Below are 20806 nucleotides of genomic sequence, written 5' to 3'. Positions count from 1 at the left end.
AAGCAGCCTGTGCACTTTGAGCACAGAGCCCGACGCAGTGCTTGAACTCACAAACTGTGAGATCATGACCTGAGCCAAAATCAAGAGTTAGATGCTTAACTGGCTGAGCTATGCAAGTGCCCCAGGAGCTTATTTTAGAATACAGAATCATTTATGTTACCTTGGAGTTTGTAGTCCATTTTAATTCTGAAATAAATTATTATCCTTTCATGAATGTCTCAAAAATACTGAATAAAAAATATATATAGAAGATGAGAAAATGAAGAAAACAAAGAATTTAGGATTAAATTTTTGCTTCACCCGTGTCTGCTGTGAAATTTAGGATTAAGTGAAATAATACAAGTAAATGGTTTTGAACAATATTTGATAGACAATAAAGTGCTCATTGAATGTTGGCTATTATTATTATTTTTTAAGTAGTTGTAGGAGCATCACTTATTTTACATGTAACCACAGAGAGCTCAGAAATATGACTGATCATGACCTTTATAATTTGTGCTGTTGGTACACCATGTTCCAGTGAATATACACAATTGAATTGGGGGCAAATATTAATGGGGTAATCACATTCACTTTTCACTCTTTTGTAGTTATTTGTCCTGAGGACTGCAAACTTGTCAGTTTGTTTTGATAACCTAATTTGTCTTATATTTGAAAGGTTAAGATTCATGTGATAACTAAACATACCCTGCAGAGATTTCTTTAACAATGATTCTGATCATAAAATGAGTAAGAATGTCTCTCTTACCTGAAATGATAGGCACAGTTTAGATTCCTTTTTGCTGTTTATGAATGATGCCATTTGAAATGGGAAAATGAGATTTAATGTCTCCTGAACTTGCTTAACAGATATACATTGTAAAAAAACACATTTTGTTTTTTTTAACTTACGCAATATGTATTAATAGAATGTAATTTAAAAGCCGTATATAAATGTAGCATGATAAATTTGAGGTAGCATTTTGATGCTGTCTTCATTATGTACTTTGTAACTATCCAACATTGATCCAAAAAACATTTTCAATTAAAGTTATTTGAGAGTTTGCTTCTTCAAAAAAATATTGCTTACTGACAGTGGGTTTTATTTTCATGTATGTTGTTGGGTAATTTTGTTTTGTGTCACATACTCTTCACTTTTTGTGAATTTTGCTTTTGATTTACAAATACGTTTCTTTTATTTGAAGGTGTCACAACATAATGAAAGTTGCTCAAGCCAAACTTGAAATGATAAAACCTGAAGAAGTAAACTTGGAGGAATATGAGGTAATGTGCCTTTCGAAGGGTTGAACTGTAGATTGAGGAACTCTGTAGTTCACTGGCCTTTCTTTTCATTTCCGTACCACTGAGCACATGAGAAAGGGAGGCGAGTGCGACCTGCCCATGGTTTTCCCAGCTGCCACATTACAGCTGGGTGTCCAGAGCCTACAGTCTCAGGTGCTCTGGTACACCGAAGCCGTGCCATTTTCTAGTTTGTTTGCTTTGTCAGGTGTTTTGGAGGAGGAAGTTAAAAATCTGTTTTAATCGTCGTATGCCGCATCATATTTGTCATTCCATTATCAGACAGTGTCGTATGTGTGAGCGGGGACATGCACCAGTGCTCATATTGTGCTTGTGGTAATTTTTGTACACAAAATTCTTTGTGCTAACTTTGGCTTTAAAATTAATACTGGTTTGTTTTTGTTTTTGTTTTTGTTTTTAGTTTACCAAAATCAAAAAATCAAATACCTGGTATTTCTTCAGACTTTAACTTTATACATTGTCTTTTTAAATTTATAAATCTAGTAGTTTTTTTTTAAATTAATTTATTTATTTTTGAGAGAGAGAGAGAACCAAGCAGGCTTATAGGGGCTTGATCTCACGAACCATGAGATCAAGAGTAGGACGCTTAACTGACTGAGTCACCCAGGCACCCCTCTCTAGTAAATTTTAAGTTGATTTCATGAGTGCCTATGACTAATTTTGGTTGCATTTACAAACTTAATGACTTTAGATTCCCTTAAACAATGATTGTAATTCACCACATTAACATATAAGAGGAAAGATATAGAAAAATAATCCTTTAAAAAAAAAATGCTGAGCTAACCTGGAATACAGCCATGAAGAATATCTCAAAACAACAACAGCAATAAAAACTGTATAGCAGATATCCTAGGGAACTGTGGACATTGAAAGCTTTCCTTTTGTGATTAGGAAAAAGACAGGGATGTCTGCAACCACTACTGCTGTTCAGAATTGAACTGGAAATTCAAGTGGACAGCAAGCAAGGCAACAAACAAAAGCAGAAAGGAAATGATTGGAAAAGAAGTAACAAAGTTATCATCATTTGTAGATTTTACACCTAGAAAATACAAAATCTACAGATAAATTTATTGGAACTAATAAAAAAGCTTTCCAACCGGCAGAACCTATGTCAAATAGCAATTTCTATCTTTATTCCAGCAACAGATAGACAGAAAATGAAATTTTAAAAAATAACGCCATTTACAATAGCATTCAGAACTATAAAGTAACTAGAAATAAATCTAACAAAAGGTGTGCATGACTTTAGGAGACATTAAAGAAGACCTGAATAAATGGATGTACATACGGTGTTTGGAAAACTTAGTATTGTAAGGATGTCATTTTTTCCCAGAGTAGTTTATCAATTCAGTGCAGTCTCTGTTAAGCTTCTAGAAAATTGCTTGATGAGCTGATTGAAAAATTTTATGAAATGTGAACATCTCAGTCTAGCCCAGGCATTCTTGAAGAAGAAGGTAGGAAGGCTTATTCTACTAGAAATCAAGAAATACCATTCTTAACCATTATGCTTTATAGTAGTATTAACATAAGGGTAGGTAATTTAGAACAAGGTAGCAGAAGAGAAAATCTAAGAACATGCACAAATAAACATGCGTATAATATATGCCAGAGATGATAAGCAAGTAGGTTGGTTACTCAGTCTACCCTGTCCCCAAGGTTCATGAAACTTGATTTTAAACTATGATTTGCCTCTGCAGTCCACCCCCAGGGTTGCAACATTATACTGGCTTCAACATACTTTTGTTCTGAAAACTTCTCATATTTCTAACTGCAGAACCATTAACCACATAACGTGTTTATAGGACACATTTTTAGATTCTGTGTATCCCATATATCTTTATCCTGCTCTGAGTCACGAGTCAGCCAGTCTTGGCCCACAGACCAAAATCAGCCTACCACCAGGTTTTATAAATAAAAGTTTTATTGGAACACAAATACAACAATTTGTTTATGTACTGTATAGGAGTGTTTTCACATGGCAGTCACAGAGTTGAATAGTGACAACAGAGACTGCAGGGCCTGCAAAGCCCAAAATTTACCTGCAAAAGCCTACACCTTTACAGAAGAAATTTACTCAAAATTGCTCAGGCAATTCTAATGACAATAGAGTGGCAATTTGAATACTTTCCCAGAAAAGCTAACTTCATACTTTAGGACAGATTTTATCTTTATGTGTTATTAAGGCCTACTATTACTATAAGATTATGCTTTAAAAAATTAAAATTAAATTAACATCTTCAAGGAGAGTATTGTTAGTCAGCTGGTCTGTATGTTTCTTTCATTTGCTTATGTAATATGTAAGTATATAAGAGCTTTAACACTTTTATTATCATCTCAGTTTAAATCCTATACTGAATTTATTTATAGTTTTTCTTTAAACTGTTTTTTTAAAATAAGTTAAAGAAAAATTCTGATTTTGTTTTCTAGAGTTAAAGTGTATCAGTTCTGAATTGTTTAGTCTTGTTATATACCCTATAATTGGTTTTTTTGGAGGAGGGTACAGTTGAAATGTGACATGTTTATATATTTTTTACTATACCTCAGATGAATAAACTACTCAGCTACCACATTTAAAATAAAATTTATCTTAAATTTGGCAAAAATAAAAAGTTAAATAAATTTATTATAATGTTTTTCTTTTATTTCCTTAATATTCTTCATCAAATAATAGTCTTCCGTGTTGATTCTGTTGAGTAGTCACTTCATTTACTTCCTACATTCCAATTGTGATGCACATCTATAATAATATCTTAATAATATACCTTTATACAGAACAGGTTTTTAAAAATATTTTTTAATGTTTATTCTGAGAGAGAGAGAGAGGGAGAGTGTGAGCAGGGGAGGGTCAGAGAGAGAGGGAGACACAGAATCTGAAGCGGGCTCCAGGCTCTGAGCTGTCAGCACAGAGCCCGATGTGGGGCTCGAACCCACGAACCGTGAGATCGTGACCTGAGCCGAAGTTGGACGCTTAACCGACTGAGGCACCCAGGCACCCCTGGAAGAGTTTTTGAGAGAGAGAAAACCTGGTTGATTATCTTGACTTTGCATTTCTGTCATCTTTTAGTGAATCATTGTTATTTCATCCCTTATTAATGTCTAATAATTTTTACATTTATTATTGTACTAATAAAGTGGTCTTTTGTATCTGAAAGTAAAGTCTTGATTTAGATCTTATTTATCTTAATTTTGATTTCTTTGCTTCTGTTACTTTGAATAGTTGTCAGAATAGTGCATTGCTTTATGAACAGTTTTCATTGTGGTTTTAATGTCTTACTCTGTATACTCTTAATATTTTCTTTCACCTACAGGAGTGGCATCAGGATTATAGGAAATTCAAGGAAACAACCATGTATCTCATAATTGGGCTAGAAAATTTTCAAAGAGAAAGGTAAGGCACAGTGGTCAAGTATGAAAAGAAGAGCTTAATGTTTGCACTAATTCAGATATGATCTTGTCTTTAGAAAAGATTTTGTTCACTGTACATATTTTTAATAAGCTTTTAATTTTAGAAGTTTTAGATTTATAGAGAAATTATATAGTTGGTACAGGAAGTTTCCATATACCCCACATACTTTCCATTTGCAATTAACTCTCTAAGGTTGGGTTTAGTGTCTTTGTTTGTATTAGCTCTCAAATAGTAAGTTGAAGTTGAGGATGAATAGGATTAGATTAAAGCCTAGAAGTTTGCTGGCGACCAAGCAAGCTGGTAGCCCGACGCACGGAATTCTTTGTATTCCGTAATATCTGCCTTGAGTCTCCAGCCTTTTTCCTATTCTTTCTGAGTCTAATCTTGACTTCAAAGCAGGGACAGTGTTTCTAATATGTTTCTTTGTCCAAAGTTGTTACTATTAAAAAAATATATAGCTATAGAAAATTGATCAGCTGTCTTCTAAGTATTATGACTGCAGACACATTTTAGATTATTTTTCATTTAAAGTACAGATGGTTTTAAAGAAGTTTCTAGTACTTAAATGCTAATATTTATTATTAAGAACAAAGGATATTGATTTATATACTTACACATTATTCACTTGTTTGCACTTACTTATTCACATATTTCTTAATTCATGCCCTTTAATATTATTGTACTTGACTAGTGATTTTTCTTAGAAAGACTATATATACACACACAAATATAACATATATAATATATACTTAGGTGGATTATTAATTTGTAGGGCCCTGCAAAGTTATTTAAACTGAGTTGATATAAACTAAAAACTAGAAAGGTAAAAGGAGTTGAAATTGAGCCCTATTCACCTATGAAACTAGTTTTAGAGTTAGTTTCTCTAGAGAGCATTTGTAAAATGTCATAATCTAACCTGTATTAAAGTTTCTATTTCAACTCCAATATATAAACATAAGTCTATTCCCAAAAAAAATTTTTTAATGTTTATTATTGAGAGACAGAGAGACACAGAGCATGAGCATGGGAGGGGCAGAGGGCGGAGACACAGAATCTGAAGCAGGTTCCAGGCTCTGAGATGTCAGCACAGAGCTGGACGCGGGGCTCGAACTCACAGACCACAAGATCTTGATAACTTGAGCCAAACTTGGATACTTAACCGTCTAAGCCACCCAGGTGCCCCAACATAAGTCATATTTTTAAATCGGTAGAAGTATGTTTAGAATAAAATAAACCACAAGTTGTCCCCCAGATTTCTTAAGAATGTTTCTGTCAGGCAATAGAGAAATGAAACAAATGAGTTTTTTTGGTTTGTTTTTGAGAAAAGGGAATAGAGGGAATGGAATCCACATAACTTCATTTCATTTAATAATTGTGTATCTAATATTAGTTTACAACTGTAGACTTATGAGTAGGACAAGTATACTGAGAACCAGCAGGCATTTTTCTCAGATTTTTTTACTTCCAGTCTCATACAGAAGTCTAAAGTCAATAGATAAAAAATTATTAAGTTATACAAAGTCTAATCACTAATTATACCCAAATTAACCTTGAAAAGGCAGCATTAAGAGTACTTAAACATAGAAATCCGTTATAAAGGAAATAAAAGGCAACAAATACAAAGAAGAAATTGTCAAAGACAGAATACTCTAATGAACTGAAAATTCAAATGAATAATAGACTTGATCTAATCAATAAAGTGAAGCATATTTTCAAGCCTCGACTCAATCTGGTAATAACATAGTTTGATAGGCTCAAGGAAGTGAAAAATTAATACTCCAGAAACATTATGAAAATAACCAATTAACAAATTTAATGCTCAAATGCAATTGCCCTATTTCAAAAAAAATTAAAAAACTATTCAGTCATTTATTTTGAATCTTTACAGTAACAAAAGTTTTTCTGAAATTTAAGATATTTGAAAATAAACAATTGACTCTGGGACAAAAATCTGCTTTGTATCATCTATGAACTTCCTATTTGAAAGTATAAATATACTGTTAATGGAAAACAGAGAGATAACTAAAGTCTTATGTTTTAAGACCACACTAAAGTCATTCAACCAAATGACAAAGATCTTAAAAGAAAATGCTATATTTTCAATACTCTGTAATAATGTATTCAATAAAAAGGGTTATTGAATTCCTTCTTTTCTTTCTTCTCTTTGCTGGTTTTATATAATGAAGAGGAAACCTTCACTGCAGTGTTGATACAGTTTTGTTTTTAAAAGACAACACGGACCATTATTTCTAGAGCTGTGCATCTAGAACTGTCTGTCCTGGTTGCCACCAGCCATATGAGAAAATTTATATTTAATTAAGAATTTTAAACCTAAAATTCTAGTTTCTTAGTCACACTAGCCACATTTTGAACATTCCGTAGCCAACCACCTGTGGTAGTGGCTACTCTGTCAGGCAGCATAGACCCGACCCTTCAAAAAGTTCAAAAGTCACACCAAATTAAGAAATAACATTAATACTCGGACACAAGTTAAATCGTCATGTAATTTATAAGATAATTCACTTTGGCCACTGAAACAGAAAGCTTTTTTGATTAGTAGCTACATTTTATGAGTTATTTTATTTAGGTCACAGTCATATTTCTTTAATGGGAATATTCAAGTTCACATTAAGATAGCTAAGATTAATATTTCCGAGAAAAATAGTCATGTGAGCTTATAATTGAACAGAGTATCTAGATCAACAAGGCATATATTTGAAGATAATGTTTGTAAGCACTTGAAGGGTTGATAAAATATGGAAATTGTGTACTTCAGTAGAAAATTGGAACAAGGCCATGGTTTCAGAGCTATTCTTAGAGAGGTGACTCAGGTCTTGAAGGCCAGATATGAATGTCATTCACTGAGACGTTTTAATAGGAAACTTAATAACTGTAACAGAAAAGCAGGTGTGCCAGCAGACTACCTTAATTTAGTGGCATAAAACAATATTTAATGCTATTATCACTCCCTTTTTTTCTTTCATAAATAAAACAAAAAACCTTTAGCTGAGGTTATGTTTATATTACTTCAGAATAAAATCCCATATTCTTTTTGTTTTAATGTTTTTTATTTATTTCTGAGAGAGAGACAGCATGAGCAGGGGAGGGCCGGAGAGAGAGGGAGACACAGAATCTGAAACAGGCTCCAGGCTCTGAGCTAGCTGTCAGCACAGAGCCCAGTGCGGGGCTCGAACCCACGAACCGAGATCATAACCTGAGCCGAAGTTGGACGCTTAACCAACTGAACCACCCAGGTGCCCCTAAAATCCCATATTCTTAAGTGTTCTCAAAAACAAATTCCTGGGAGAAGACTTTTCAAAAAAGTATGAAATAACTTACTGTTTATGAAATAGTTTCAGGTGTGTCATTTAAGAGGCCATTAATGTGTACATTTAATTTCCAATTCTACATTTATATTCAAAGTACAGAATTGGTTTATATTTAAGCACATGAAATTAAATAATAAAAACTTAGTGTAACCTAGAGTTTTAAAAGTGTTTCTTTATAATATTTCACCTTCTAGGATGTTACATTTTTCTGAATTAATCTATAAGAAAGTATGTTGTAACTGGAAAACTGACACAAAGGAGACATCTTAATATCGTTCATATTTCAATCATACAAATATATAGCTGTATTTATTTCTTACACCATATTGAGAGAGGATAACTGTGTTAGAGGTAAATAGAATCCTCAAACATTTCTACCCCCTCCCTTTTTAAAACCTAGTTTGAACTTCGTAACATTTAGACTTCTATTAATGTAACTTATTAATATTACTTATGTTAACACTTTTTATAAAGACCTAACTGCGAGCTGTTATGTTCTATGCTCTTTTTTGTGTGTGTGTTCCACTAGAGTTTTCAGATTTATAAGCATTTTTTTTTCCATTTCTACTTCCCCATTTCTTTTGGATATTCTCCCCTGTACTGATTACGTTATACTCCACGTTGAGAATCATGGATGCATATGGAAAGATACCTGAATAGTCACTGAGTGAAACAGATGATGTTTGTGACAAAGAAACAAAGTAATCCGATCTTTTCTTCAAACAAAAATGATATTATGTTGTTAAAAAAAAAAAGTCTAAATGGAAAACATCAGGGAACCAGGAGACAGGAACTGTCTGAAATCGACAATTATGGGCTTTTTCCTCCCACTGTTTTCTTAATTCCTAGCTCCATTAAAAAAAATTTTTTTTTAATGTTTGTTTATTTTTAAGAGAGAGACAGAGTATGAGTGGGGAGGGACAGAGAAAGGGAGACACAGAATCTAAAGCAGGCTCCAGGCTCTGAGCTGTCAGCACAGGGTCTGACACAGGTCTCAAACTCACACACCGTGAGATCATGACCTAAGCTGCAGTTGGACGTTTAGCTGATTGAGCGACCCAGGTGCCTCTAGCCTAGGTCCATTTTTTGTTTTTGTTTTTTTACTTAATGATATAACTATCTCCTCGTCTCAGATGTGGCTGTTGCTAAAATGATGCTCTCAGGCTTTTAGAGCATGTATTTATTGTACTGTTCTGGATAGTCAAAATTAAATAATTCTTAAATATTTAATAATTGTAGTTGACTTTTTTTACAAAGATGAAATACTAATGCTTTGTGTTTCTTTTAATTTTTAAGTTATATAGATTCCTTGCTGTTCCTTATCTGCGCTTATCAGAATAACAAAGAACTCTTGTCCAAAGGCCGATATAGAGGACATGATGAAGAATTGATATCACATTATAGAAGAGAATGTTTACTAGTAAGTTGAATGCACATAGGTCATGTTTACTTTATTATTTGGTCTAATACTGAACAGATTTTCCATACTCCTATGTAAGCGATTGACTGTATACTCTGATGGGGAAAGCATCACGATGATGGCTACAATCTGGGTATAATCCCTTAAGATGCAAGAATGCACTCAATTCTTTATTATCTTTTCTCTTTATTGATCCTGACTATTGCAGGTCATACCCGGAAATGTTCTTAATATAGGATCAAAATAATTAAACTTTTATATTTCTGTTTCTTCATTATTCTACTATTCCTTTTTTTGGTGAGAGAAAGGAGCTGCACAGGCTATAAGGAATTATTATTCCAGAAAAATAATAGATTGGTCTGAATTTGTTTAAATACAGTAATAGATTTGGTGTACATAGTGTCAGACAATTCATTGTAATACAGTATTCTTTTCTTTTTCCCACCTAGTCATTGGTAGCTTTTTTCCTCAAATATTTTCAGTACGTGCAGAAATATTACTGTTGTTACATAAAATTTAAAAAGTGTGTTTAACAGTTTTTTGCACCAGATTAATTTCTAGATGTCTGGAGTACCTTGTTAATATTTCTGTAGTCAGCTTGAATTTCATTCATAGTTAACTATTAACATCACTCTGTTATATGTTATGAACACCTAAGTTGCATTTTTCCTATATAAGAAGAAATATATGTGTATACACACACACACATAAAGGTATTCAAGACTATATGATTTTTCAGCCTATATAAGTTACATGGTTTAAGTGTACTTTAAAAAACTTTAAGTGGTGTGCTGATAATTTTTTTTTTTTTTTTTGCAGAATTACATAATACAAGCTAATTACAGTCTTAATATGTCTTTAGAATTTTCAAATGGGAATATTAGATGATGATGATCTTACTGTTTTTCTCTTAGGTGCTATTATTGCATTTGAGTATATTTTAAAACTTGAATTGTTAGTGATTTGTATCCATTGAGAATAGTTCCTTATCTGGCCAGTTTCAGAGGTTTTTCATCAATCCCAAAGAAGGAAAACCTGAGTTGTATATATTTTAGCTTAAAAAATACAGAATTGTATGTATTTATATATTGAATGAACTAAAGCAATTTTTAATGTAAAAACATTGAAGCCTTGGGATTTGGCAATAATTTAGGAAAGCTATTTTAAATATAAACATAGCCAAAACTTGATGGTTATTTTAAAACATGAAAAAAGTGGTAGAATGTTTCTCCCCATGTTATTATGGTCACCCAGTCACACTTACTTTGGTGTTTTACCTAGGGATTTAAATGATACCACATGAGGATTATTTTAGTGTTCCTTTCAGGGTTTTTCATTTTGAGTATTTGCTGAGTGTCAGATTTGAGAGATACAAAGACAGTTAAGGCCTGTTTATTTGCTGTCCTCCAAGAACTCAGTCTGTACATAAATGATTTTTATATTCCAGTTTAAGTGACTTATGAGAAATATGCAAAATAATATGCCTGTAGTTGTCAAGGAGAACCTTAAGAGATAAGTTGAACACTGGTTTGGATCTTGATAGACAAATTGGATTTTTATGCCTTGTAGAGACGGGAGAAAAATGTTCTAGCCAAAGGGACACCATATGAAAAGACCTGGAAAGTATACAACAGAAAATGAAAATAGATCCTGAGGAGCAGAGTTAGGTGGCAGTGATGAAGCTTGTAGCAGTACCTGTTGATGTCAGCCTCTGTAGAAGCTTATGCAGCATTCTAATGAGTTTGTACCGCTGTAAGTTTTAGTAGGTTTGGCTTGGCAAGTTTATTTTCAGGAAAATAAATCTGGCTATAGTATACTAGATGGTGGACGGGAAAGGAGTAGAGATTGAATTCTTCCCTAGAGAGGGAAGAAGGGAGAGAGCCTCAACTAAGACAGAAGTACAGTGGATGTGAAGAAGAGTGCATAGACGATGGTGAAAGAAGTGAAATCAAGGGACTTGGTAACTATTAGATGAGGAGAAAGAAGGAAATAGGATTGTCAAAACTGCCTGGCTTTTTAGTTTTGTGTTCGGCTTGTGGAATCTACGACGATGAATAAGGTTGACTTTGGGTGTACTATGTTTAGGTTGTTTCCAGACAACTTAACATTAAATTTCAGAATAGTAATAACTATCATGTGTTTGAATGCATAATGTAAAAATTGTAATAGATACTTAGAGGCTTCTCTTGTTTAATCCTCTCAACCACTGTCTAGGAAAAGTGACATTTAATTTTTCATATGAAGAAACTGAAGCTAAGAGATTACTTATTTGCTCAAGCCACTGCTTAGTGGATGGGTTAGACTACTAGCATAAGCCTCTCTACAGAGTCAAAATACAAATTACACAAGAATGATATAAACATGAGAAATAATATAATTTTTATTTTGGAATTCAGCTTAACACTGTTAATATTTTAGAATCATATCTATCATGCTCTAAATGTTAAGATTTCACCTAAACCCTTAAATATTATAGCTCTTATTATACCTGTAATACCTAATCTATTTCTTATGTCTGTATTTATTATCTCATGAATCCATCCTCTGCTATCCGGGATCAGCACAACTGGCCTGTGCTCTAGCCTACCACTTGTTTTTATAAATAAAGTTTTATTGAAACATAGTCATACCCTCTCATTTTCATATTATGTATGGCTGCCTTTATGTAACAATGAAAGAATTTAGTAGTTAAAACAGAAACTATGTGGCCATCAAAGCCTATATAACATATTTCCTATCTTGTCCTCTACAGAAATTTGCTAGGTGCACCTGGGTGGCTCAGTGGGTTAAGCGTCCGACTTTGGCTCAGGCCATGATCTCACATTTCGAGGGTTCGAGCCCCATGTCGGCTCTGTGCAGACAGCTCAGAGCCTGGAGCCTGCTTCCTATTCTGTGTCTCCCTCTCTTGCGACCTCTCCTCACCTCAAGCTCTGTCACTCTCTATCTCAAAAATAAATAAACATTAAAAAAAAAAAAGTTTGCTAATCTTTGTACCAAATTGTAAACTCCGTGAGAGTTGTCCTTATTAATCAGAATAGTTTCTGGCATATCGCATGTACTCAGTAAGAATTTTTTGAAGGAATAATGAATTAATTGATTACTTGTAAATTTTACGTTCAAGAAATACAACAGTATGTTTTCACTTGGCATTTATGGAGAAGATGATAAAGTGTTTTTCAAAGCTAATATGGAATCTGGATTTTTTTTTTTTTAAATTACTTTGGTGGCGTACAAAATTTTAGAATTGGGGAAAATTCACCTCTGGAGAATAAAATATGGTCCCTGTAGTGATAATGAGAGTATTATAAGCTGAACATGAACTTTAAACACATGACAACAATATTTTCCGTACTTCTTTTTGTTCTTGTTTCTGTTATTTTTTTCTAAGAGACTTTTTCTAAGTCAGCTTTTTCTAAGAGACTTCATGCTAGAATAGATTGAGATTGTTTTTCCTGATTGCCATTTGTTCTAATACTGTTTGGGAACATACTTTTTCTGTTATCGTCAGTATTGACACAGGATTTTTATTTAGTCAAAAATAAAACTTTTCTCTTTTTCTCAATGCATTAAGAAATTAAATGAGCAAGCTGCAGAGCTGTTTGAATCTGGAGAGGATCGAGAAGTAAACAATGGTTTGATCATCATGAACGAGTTTATTGTCCCATTTTTGCCCTTGTTATTGGTGGATGAAATGGAAGAGAAAGATATTCTTGCTGTGGAAGACATGAGAAATCGGTGGTGTTCCTATCTTGGGCAAGAAATGGAATGTAAGTTTAAACAATGCTAGTGGACACTTCAGCTGGGATTAAAAGCAGTTGGAATTAGATGTTATTATTATTGTCGTTTTTTATATTCTGTAATATTTTTACATTCATGTCATTCCCTTTTTTTTCCTATTTACAAACCAAGTTGTGCACACTGCCTTGCCACTTATATTTTATCTCTTTTCCCCAAAGGGTAATTACATATTTTAAAATGAAACATTAATTGAACACTCTAAGTTAATAAATCATGTTGAGGATGATAATTTCTTTCCCTCTCTGTCTTTAGCTATATCTAATTGTTTGTATTTACAGCAAACCTCCAAGAGAAGCTGACGGATTTTCTGCCAAAACTGCTTGATTGTTCTACTGAGATTAAAGGTTTCCACGAACCCCCAAAGTTACCGTCATATTCCACACATGAACTCTGTGAGCGCTTTGCCCGAATCATGTTATCCCTCAGTCGAACTCCTGCTGATGGAAGATAAACTGCACACACTTTCCCTGAACACACTGTATAAACTTTTTTTTAGTTCTTAACCCTTGCCTTCCTGTCACAGGGTTTGCTTGTTGCTGCTATAGTTTTTAACTTTTTTAATTTTAATAACTGCAAAAGACAAAATGAGTATACAGACTTTAGACAGACTGCAAACAATAAAGCTGAGAATCGCATGGCGCTCAGACTTTGTTTTAACCAGAACTCATGTATAATTATAAATCTGTTTGATTTCATTATGGCAAAACTATGCTTTTGCCACCTTTCTGTTACAGTATTACTTTGCTTTTATCTTTTCTTTATCTATAGCTTTCCATTCAGTCTGGATCCTTCCATGACTACAACCATAAGTGTTCAGCACTGTGTACGATACATAATACTTGGTAGCTTGTAAATGAAATTAAAGAATAAAGTTTTATTTATGGCTACCTATGTGTTTGTAAGCAGGTATATTGTATATTAGTGTATCATTTTAGTTATATAAAAATGAATTTTGTCTGGGGATTAAGATTAGATGGATAGATGAGTAGATTAATACAAACGTTTAATTTCTCTGTTAGCACATTGGAAGCTAACTAATTATTGACACTTAAATATGTCTATATTTTTGACTAAGTTGTTCTACTTAATATGGCACCTAAACCTGTTTTGAATTCAAATCAGGTTTTCACTGAAGTAAGCGGCTGATACTTAAGTCAACCACACTGAAACTTTTAACTTTTTCTTAGATTAACCTTTTATTTTTTTATGTATTTACAAATAGCAAAGTGATTATTTCAAGAGATACCAGAAAAAAGTACTTGAATAAGGGCTATTTAAATAGTGAAACTTATAAGAAATCTGTATATGTGTGTATACACACACGCACACACACACACACACACACTTCATAATGGAGGACAATGTTTTGCATTATATAATCATTCTATTTTTGTAAATTGTATACCACTTTAATTGAAAATGTTCTCTACTAATTAATGCTGTGAAATGAAGTTGATATTGTTGAACTAGAAGTTACAAGTATCTTACCTGCTTTTACTTTCCTCCTTTTCAAAAAGAAAAAACTGTAGAACATTTTGTAGATGGAACTGCTGTTTAAGATTAAATGAAGTAATTAATATTGTGAATGAAAATCAGTGCTTTAAAGGTAATCATGTTACCAATAACCTATTTTTGAATTTATAAAAATTTCTTTATAAATGATACTTTGTTAGCATAGTAAAATATATCACTATACTTTGTGTATGTTTGTTGTAGCGTCGCCAAAACTAGGACTCTTTTTAAGTGCCTCTTATAAAAGATCCCAGATAGAGAAGGGAGAAGAAAATATTAAGTTATTGTATAATGTTGTCCCTTATCAAGATATCAGTGCACTACTAAGGTATTAATGGCAAAGAATTGGTACCATTTCTGTTTTAAGGTTAGATTTTGCCTGTTGTAGCTATCAAAATGTGTTTTGGTTTAGACTCTAAATTCTCTACTGCTCATGAGCAGAATTGGTATTCTACATTGGTTTTTAAGTCCTGTCCAAAGCTTAAAATCTCCATATGTATCATCAGAACATTTGTAAAGTATCTTCAGTATTTTATAACATTCTACCATAATGGTAAAGTTGTTTGTGTTTACGTGTATAATTGACCACTGAGACACAAAGTGCTCAAACACCATACGGAAATTATTCCCTTCACAAGGCACATCCAGGGAATCCTATGTGGCTCTTGTGCTCAAGGTAAGTATTATTTTTGTATTTGCTTTCTACTTAAAAGCCAGTTTATTCATTTTTGATAATGAATCTGAAGTACTCTTTTAAAAAGTGACCTTTTTCAAGACCTAGGGAAACAACTTGTTTTTGTATCAATAAATTTCAATCTAGTCTAATCTTGAACCACAGCACTAAATAAAGCCATTGGTAACATTTTATGCACCTTCTGTTGATGCTGTTTAATTTCCCTTTACTTATGATCCCTTGTTTGTTAGAAACTTGTGAGTATTCCCTTCACTTGCAATTTTAAGGAAGTAACTAAAAATTTGTTTTCTTAGTTTTATGTTAATTAAGACCAAGGTGAATTTTCTCCCCATATAACTAATACTCCAGAGTTCAGTGTCTTTGTTTTATGATTCATAGTTGTTGACTTCTGCCTCTGATTCCTGCCATCCCCCAAAAGTACAGTCACACAGGTGCTTGCAGGCAGTGAGTAGGGATCCCCTTGTGTAATCATTTTTCAAGTTATTTTACATCATTAAGAAGATTAAATATCATTTGTTGTACCCATGATAACTTCATGCAAATATGTATATTAGTCTCAGGGCTGCCATAATAAAGCAGTACAAACTGGGTTGGTAGTTTATAAAACAAATCTATTTTCTCACCGTTCTGGAGGCTAGAGGTGTAAGATCAATGTGTTGGCACGTTTAGTTTCTCCTGAGGCTCCCCTCTTTGGCTTACAGACAGTGGCCTTCTTGCCATTTCCTCACATGGCCTTTTCTCTATGTACATGCAGATCTCTGGTGTCTCTTCCTCTTCTAAGGACACCAGTCATACTGGACGAGGACCCCCATCCTTATAACCTCATCCACCTCATTCAGTCTTCTTTTAGAAACCCTGTCTCCAAATACAATTACATTGAGGGTAGCACCTTCAATACGATTTTGGAGGTCAGTGATATGATTCAGTCCACAATGTATGATGGTCCACTTTATGTACCTCCTTTCCAGATACAAAAGTACGGTTGTTAGCCCCTTCCCTTTAACCTCAGGATTATGATGCAAAAATCTATAGCTCTGCTGTTAGATCTGCTTCTTTTCTTTTACTTTCACCTTATTCTAAAAACTGTTTGGAAGTTCTAGGAAACCAAGTTAGGAATTGCTCACCATGCATTCATCTAACCAGTTGTTTTCATTGAACAAATCTTTGCTGACTGAATGAAATTCTCCATGTTTATTTGCTCTTTATTATGTGGGGGGTTTTTCATCAATTTCACCTAACAATACCATGAATTTGGTTTTATTCATACCTACTCCACTTTCATTTCCCATTCCCCATCCCGCCCCCAGCCTGGAAGTAACTACTGTCAGCCATTTGGGCCACATATTTTTCCATGTTTGGATAATGTTATGCAGTATATATACATAAGGGTGGGGTTTTGGGGAGGGGAACAGAAAGGGAAGGGGTTATCTATTACATCCATCCTTTTTCCTCCCCATTCCTGTATTTCTGGCCTTTATTTAGTTCCTTCTTTTTCTAATGGGCTTGTTAGAAATGACAATAATAAGATAATAAATAATGTGACACTAATAATAAAAGTATTTGAGTCCTAATTGAGAGAAATACACAGTGAATACACACATACATGTACATTAGAATTTCAAACATTCTTATTAATTCTATATATGGTTTTTCTCACTAGCTATTTCAAACCACTACCATTCTTAACCTCGTATTCAGTGCCAGCTCCAATAAAACAGGATGATTTTTCCTTTGCCTTACCAAGAAAATGGGGCCATTGGGTATGATACCTTTCAACTTTTAACCTCCGTAACTATACATTTACAGTTAATTGTTAGTTAACCAAGATGTAATAAGGAAATAGATACTGATAGCCCAGTGTTATGAGAAAAATATAAAACCCAAAGTAGTGTAAAATGTACTTATATGGTTAAAAGTATATCCATTATTTGGGAGGCATATTTGCTATCCTGTAGAATTCAGAAAGCTCACTCGTCCTTATACTAGCCTAAAGTCTGCACAGTCAGTGTGTCCCTTCGCAAATGGTTCTCAGTTTTTCAATAATGTGGAGCAAATCTTGTATTCTTTTTTTTTTTAACGTTTTATTTATTTCTAGGAGAGAGACAGCGTGAACAGGGGAGGGTCAGAGAGAGAGGGAGTCACAGACTCTGAAACAGGCTCCAGGCTCTGAACTAGCTGTCAGCACACAGCCCGACGCGGGGCTCGAACCCACGAACCGCGAGATCATGACCTAAGCGAAAGTCGGACGCTTAACCGACTAAGCCACCCAGGCGCCCCTCAAATCTTGTATTCTTAAACCTGACTGTGCATCAAAAGCATATGAGGAGTATTCTTTAAAAATGGTTTCTAGGGATGCCTGGGTGGCTCAGTCAGTTGGGCATCCAACTTCAGCATGGGTCATGATCTAATAGTTGGTGGGTTTGAGCCCTGGCATCGGGCTCTGTGCTGACGGCTCAGAGCCTGGAGCCTGCTTCAGATTCTGTTTGTGTGTGTCTCTCCCTCTCCCCCACTCAAGCTCTGTCTCTCTTTGTCTCTCAAAAGGAAATAAATGTTAAATAAAAATAGAAAAACCTTCTAGGTCATATTTATTAGATTTTTAAGAGATTTTTAAAGTGAGAACTAGTTTGAGGACATTCGGTGGGTGTTTCCCCAACTTCATTTTTCTAAGAATGAACTCTGCACTTATCTTACAGACGGAGTCTGGCTAAAGTAGGGTGGGACTTTTTGCTTTTTGCATTCTTGTAGGTCACATGAAAAGGCAGGAGATTTAATTTTGCTAATGGTCCCCTCAGCCATAGAGCATGCCCATTTTTGCATGTGCTCTACCTAAATCTATTCTAAAATGTTTTTCAGTCCCAGCTTTCTGAACTTTCCTCTCTTTTCTGAGTGGTTATGACTGCAGGCTCTAGAACTAGACTGCCAGGGCCGGATACTGGGCTAACTGTTGTACAGCTGTTACTCTTGAGCTTTACTGTACCTTGCTATGTTTCTTCATCTGTAAAATGGGATTACAATATAACCTACATTATAGGATTCTTTTAAAAGTTTAAATGGTTTAAGTGGTTTAAAACTCTTGGAAAATGGCAGCCACATACTAAGTGTTCAATAATTGTCAGCCCATGGGTACCTGGGTGGCTCAGTCAGAGTCTGAGTCTTAATTTTGGCTCAGGTCATGATGATCTCATGGTTTGTCATCAGTTCCCAGCCCCATGCCAACCTCTGTGCTGACAAGGATTTTCCATCTCTCTCTCTCTCTCTCTCTCTGCCCCTTCCCTAGTCACACACTTTCTTTCTTAAGATAAATAAATATTTTAAAAAAAAATTGTCAGCCCTTTTTATAGTTTGTCACTGTCGGTTACTCCTGATTTTCAGACTCTGCCTTCCTGAGACAGGCTTCTTTGGGCTACCTTCATTCCTACTTGCATTTCCTTTTTTTTTCTTATTCATTAAATATGAGTCCTGTCAAGGTTATGTGGTTGGCCCCCTTCTAACTCTGGACCTTTTCTGGATGGTTTTAATCTACTAATTTGTCTTGTACTGCCTACATGATGATGATTCACAAGTCTGTGTGTCTAATTTCTAACCAAACCAACTTCATGAATTTTAGACCCATGTATGTTTCAGTTGTCTGGTCAACCTACAGGCTTGGATGTTTCACTGGCACGTCAAGCTTTGTAGATGCCACAGTGAATTCATCACTTCTTCCCAAACCTGACTTTCTTATAGTCCCCTGGTGAATGATACAATAATCCAGACATGATGAATAATTCTCATTTCTATTTTTATTTTCCATTAATTGCCAAGTGTCAACAGGGCAAAACTTTTAGTACTTTCCATGCATTTCTTCACTACTAATGTTGATGAGGTCTCTCATTGTCATTTGGACAACTGATTTGGTCCTGAATGGCTGTCTGTCATTTCTTTCTCTCTCCCTTTCTGCCTCCCTTTCCTGTCCTTCCCTCCCTCCCCTAACCTCCCCTCTCCTTTCCTTTCTTCTTTTACTTGAAATGCAGTTGATACATTGGCCTCTCTGTCTTTGATCTTACCCCTACAGTTAATCTTCTACACTGTTTGGAGAACAATCTTTCAAAGAGGTTTTACATGTCTGTCTTCCATTGCTGGACAGAGCTCCTTTAGAGAGAAATTTTAGTATCTTGCTTTTGTTTACTCCGCACCTGTTAAATTATCTGGTAACTTAATAGAGGTGAAATCTTGCAGTTCTCTGGCCATCCAGCCATCTTTGACCTGCGTTTTTGGTATGATAACCACTACTTATAGCTATTTAAACCAAATAAAGTTAAAAGTACTTAGTCATACTAGCCACATTGCTCTACATTGGACAACATGCTTTAGACATTTCCATTATCACAGAAAGTTGTATTGGACAGAGCTGCCCAAGATCCTTGCTGATGTGGACATTTCCCTTAATTGACAACATGAGAACATTCAAACACCTTTAAAGTGTGTTAGCCTGAGAAAGTTAGTCTTTAACATTTATGTCTTTTTATCTTGATCCTATCATTAACCACTTTATGGCATCTGCTTTTCAGATAGCAGCTCTAGCAGCATGTATTCAACTAAGAGAGCTCACCATAGGTGTTTCAACAGAGGAAATGTTGTAGAGGCATAGAGGACAACCCAGAGGTCCTAACTAAAGGACATAGCCACTATTACTAGGAGTGAGAAAGCAAAAGAGGAGAAGACAGGTTACCAGAATCTTGGAGCTCCAAAATAGGGGTACTTGTGGGCCAGGTGCACGAACTTCTGAGACGGTTCATCACTTAACTGTTCTTGCTAGTTCTAAGGTGTGCAGCGAAGATAGTTCTAGACGTTCTGAAAGTAGTTAAAGACTGTAATCAACTAACACTAGGTCAACACAATAGGATTGGCAAGCAAAGATAAAGAAGTAAATCTTATTTTCCTCTTTTTTTTTTTAATCTTATTTTCCTCTTACCTTCTACTTTCCCTCTAGTACTTACTGGCAGAACTTAAATGACATGAAGCAGTCAAGGGGGTCAGGAAAATACAGTCTATGGAGTCCCAACCTCAGCATCAAGCATAGAAAGGTAAAATTGGAGCTGAAAGAGAATAGGTAAAGAACAAACTAGTTTCCTTTTAAAAATCCCTTTTTAGCCAAAGATGTTAATCTCTATAACGCTAATATTCAGGTATGCATTTGTAGACTATCTCTGGGACCTTAAGAGTAAAATGCACTAATCCTGATTTAAATCATGTTGCTCTACTCCATCAAATGAAACCTTTAAATGATCTATTTATGCTTTATTTTAAAAATCGGTAGTGGAAAAGATTCATTTCCACCTAGTCATTTTTTTTTTTTTTTTTTTTTT

General features: G+C 34.5%; 1 protein-coding gene across 3 annotated transcripts in view; it reads left to right on the top strand.

The window, feature by feature from the left end:
- The window catches only part of USP25 (ubiquitin specific peptidase 25), a 122334-nt gene extending 108191 nt beyond the window's left edge, over positions 1-14143 (top strand). For all 3 annotated transcript variants that reach the window (XM_077765646.1, XM_077765645.1, XM_077765648.1), the window contains 5 exons: positions 1185-1263; positions 4608-4687; positions 9331-9454; positions 13026-13221; positions 13531-14143. In XM_077765646.1, the coding sequence (XP_077621772.1) occupies positions 1185-1263; positions 4608-4687; positions 9331-9454; positions 13026-13221; positions 13531-13703 (652 nt within the window). In that variant the 3' untranslated portion in view covers positions 13704-14143. The remainder of the gene's footprint in view (positions 1-1184; positions 1264-4607; positions 4688-9330; positions 9455-13025; positions 13222-13530) is intronic.
- The last annotated feature ends 6663 nt before the right edge of the window (positions 14144-20806 follow it).

Source organism: Crocuta crocuta, unplaced genomic scaffold (genome assembly GCF_008692635.1).
Source record: "Crocuta crocuta isolate KB4526 unplaced genomic scaffold, BGI_CrCroc_1.0 scaffold174, whole genome shotgun sequence".
Classification (NCBI taxonomy): domain Eukaryota; kingdom Metazoa; phylum Chordata; class Mammalia; order Carnivora; family Hyaenidae; genus Crocuta; species Crocuta crocuta.
This window is presented reverse-complemented; position numbering and strand designations above follow the sequence as displayed.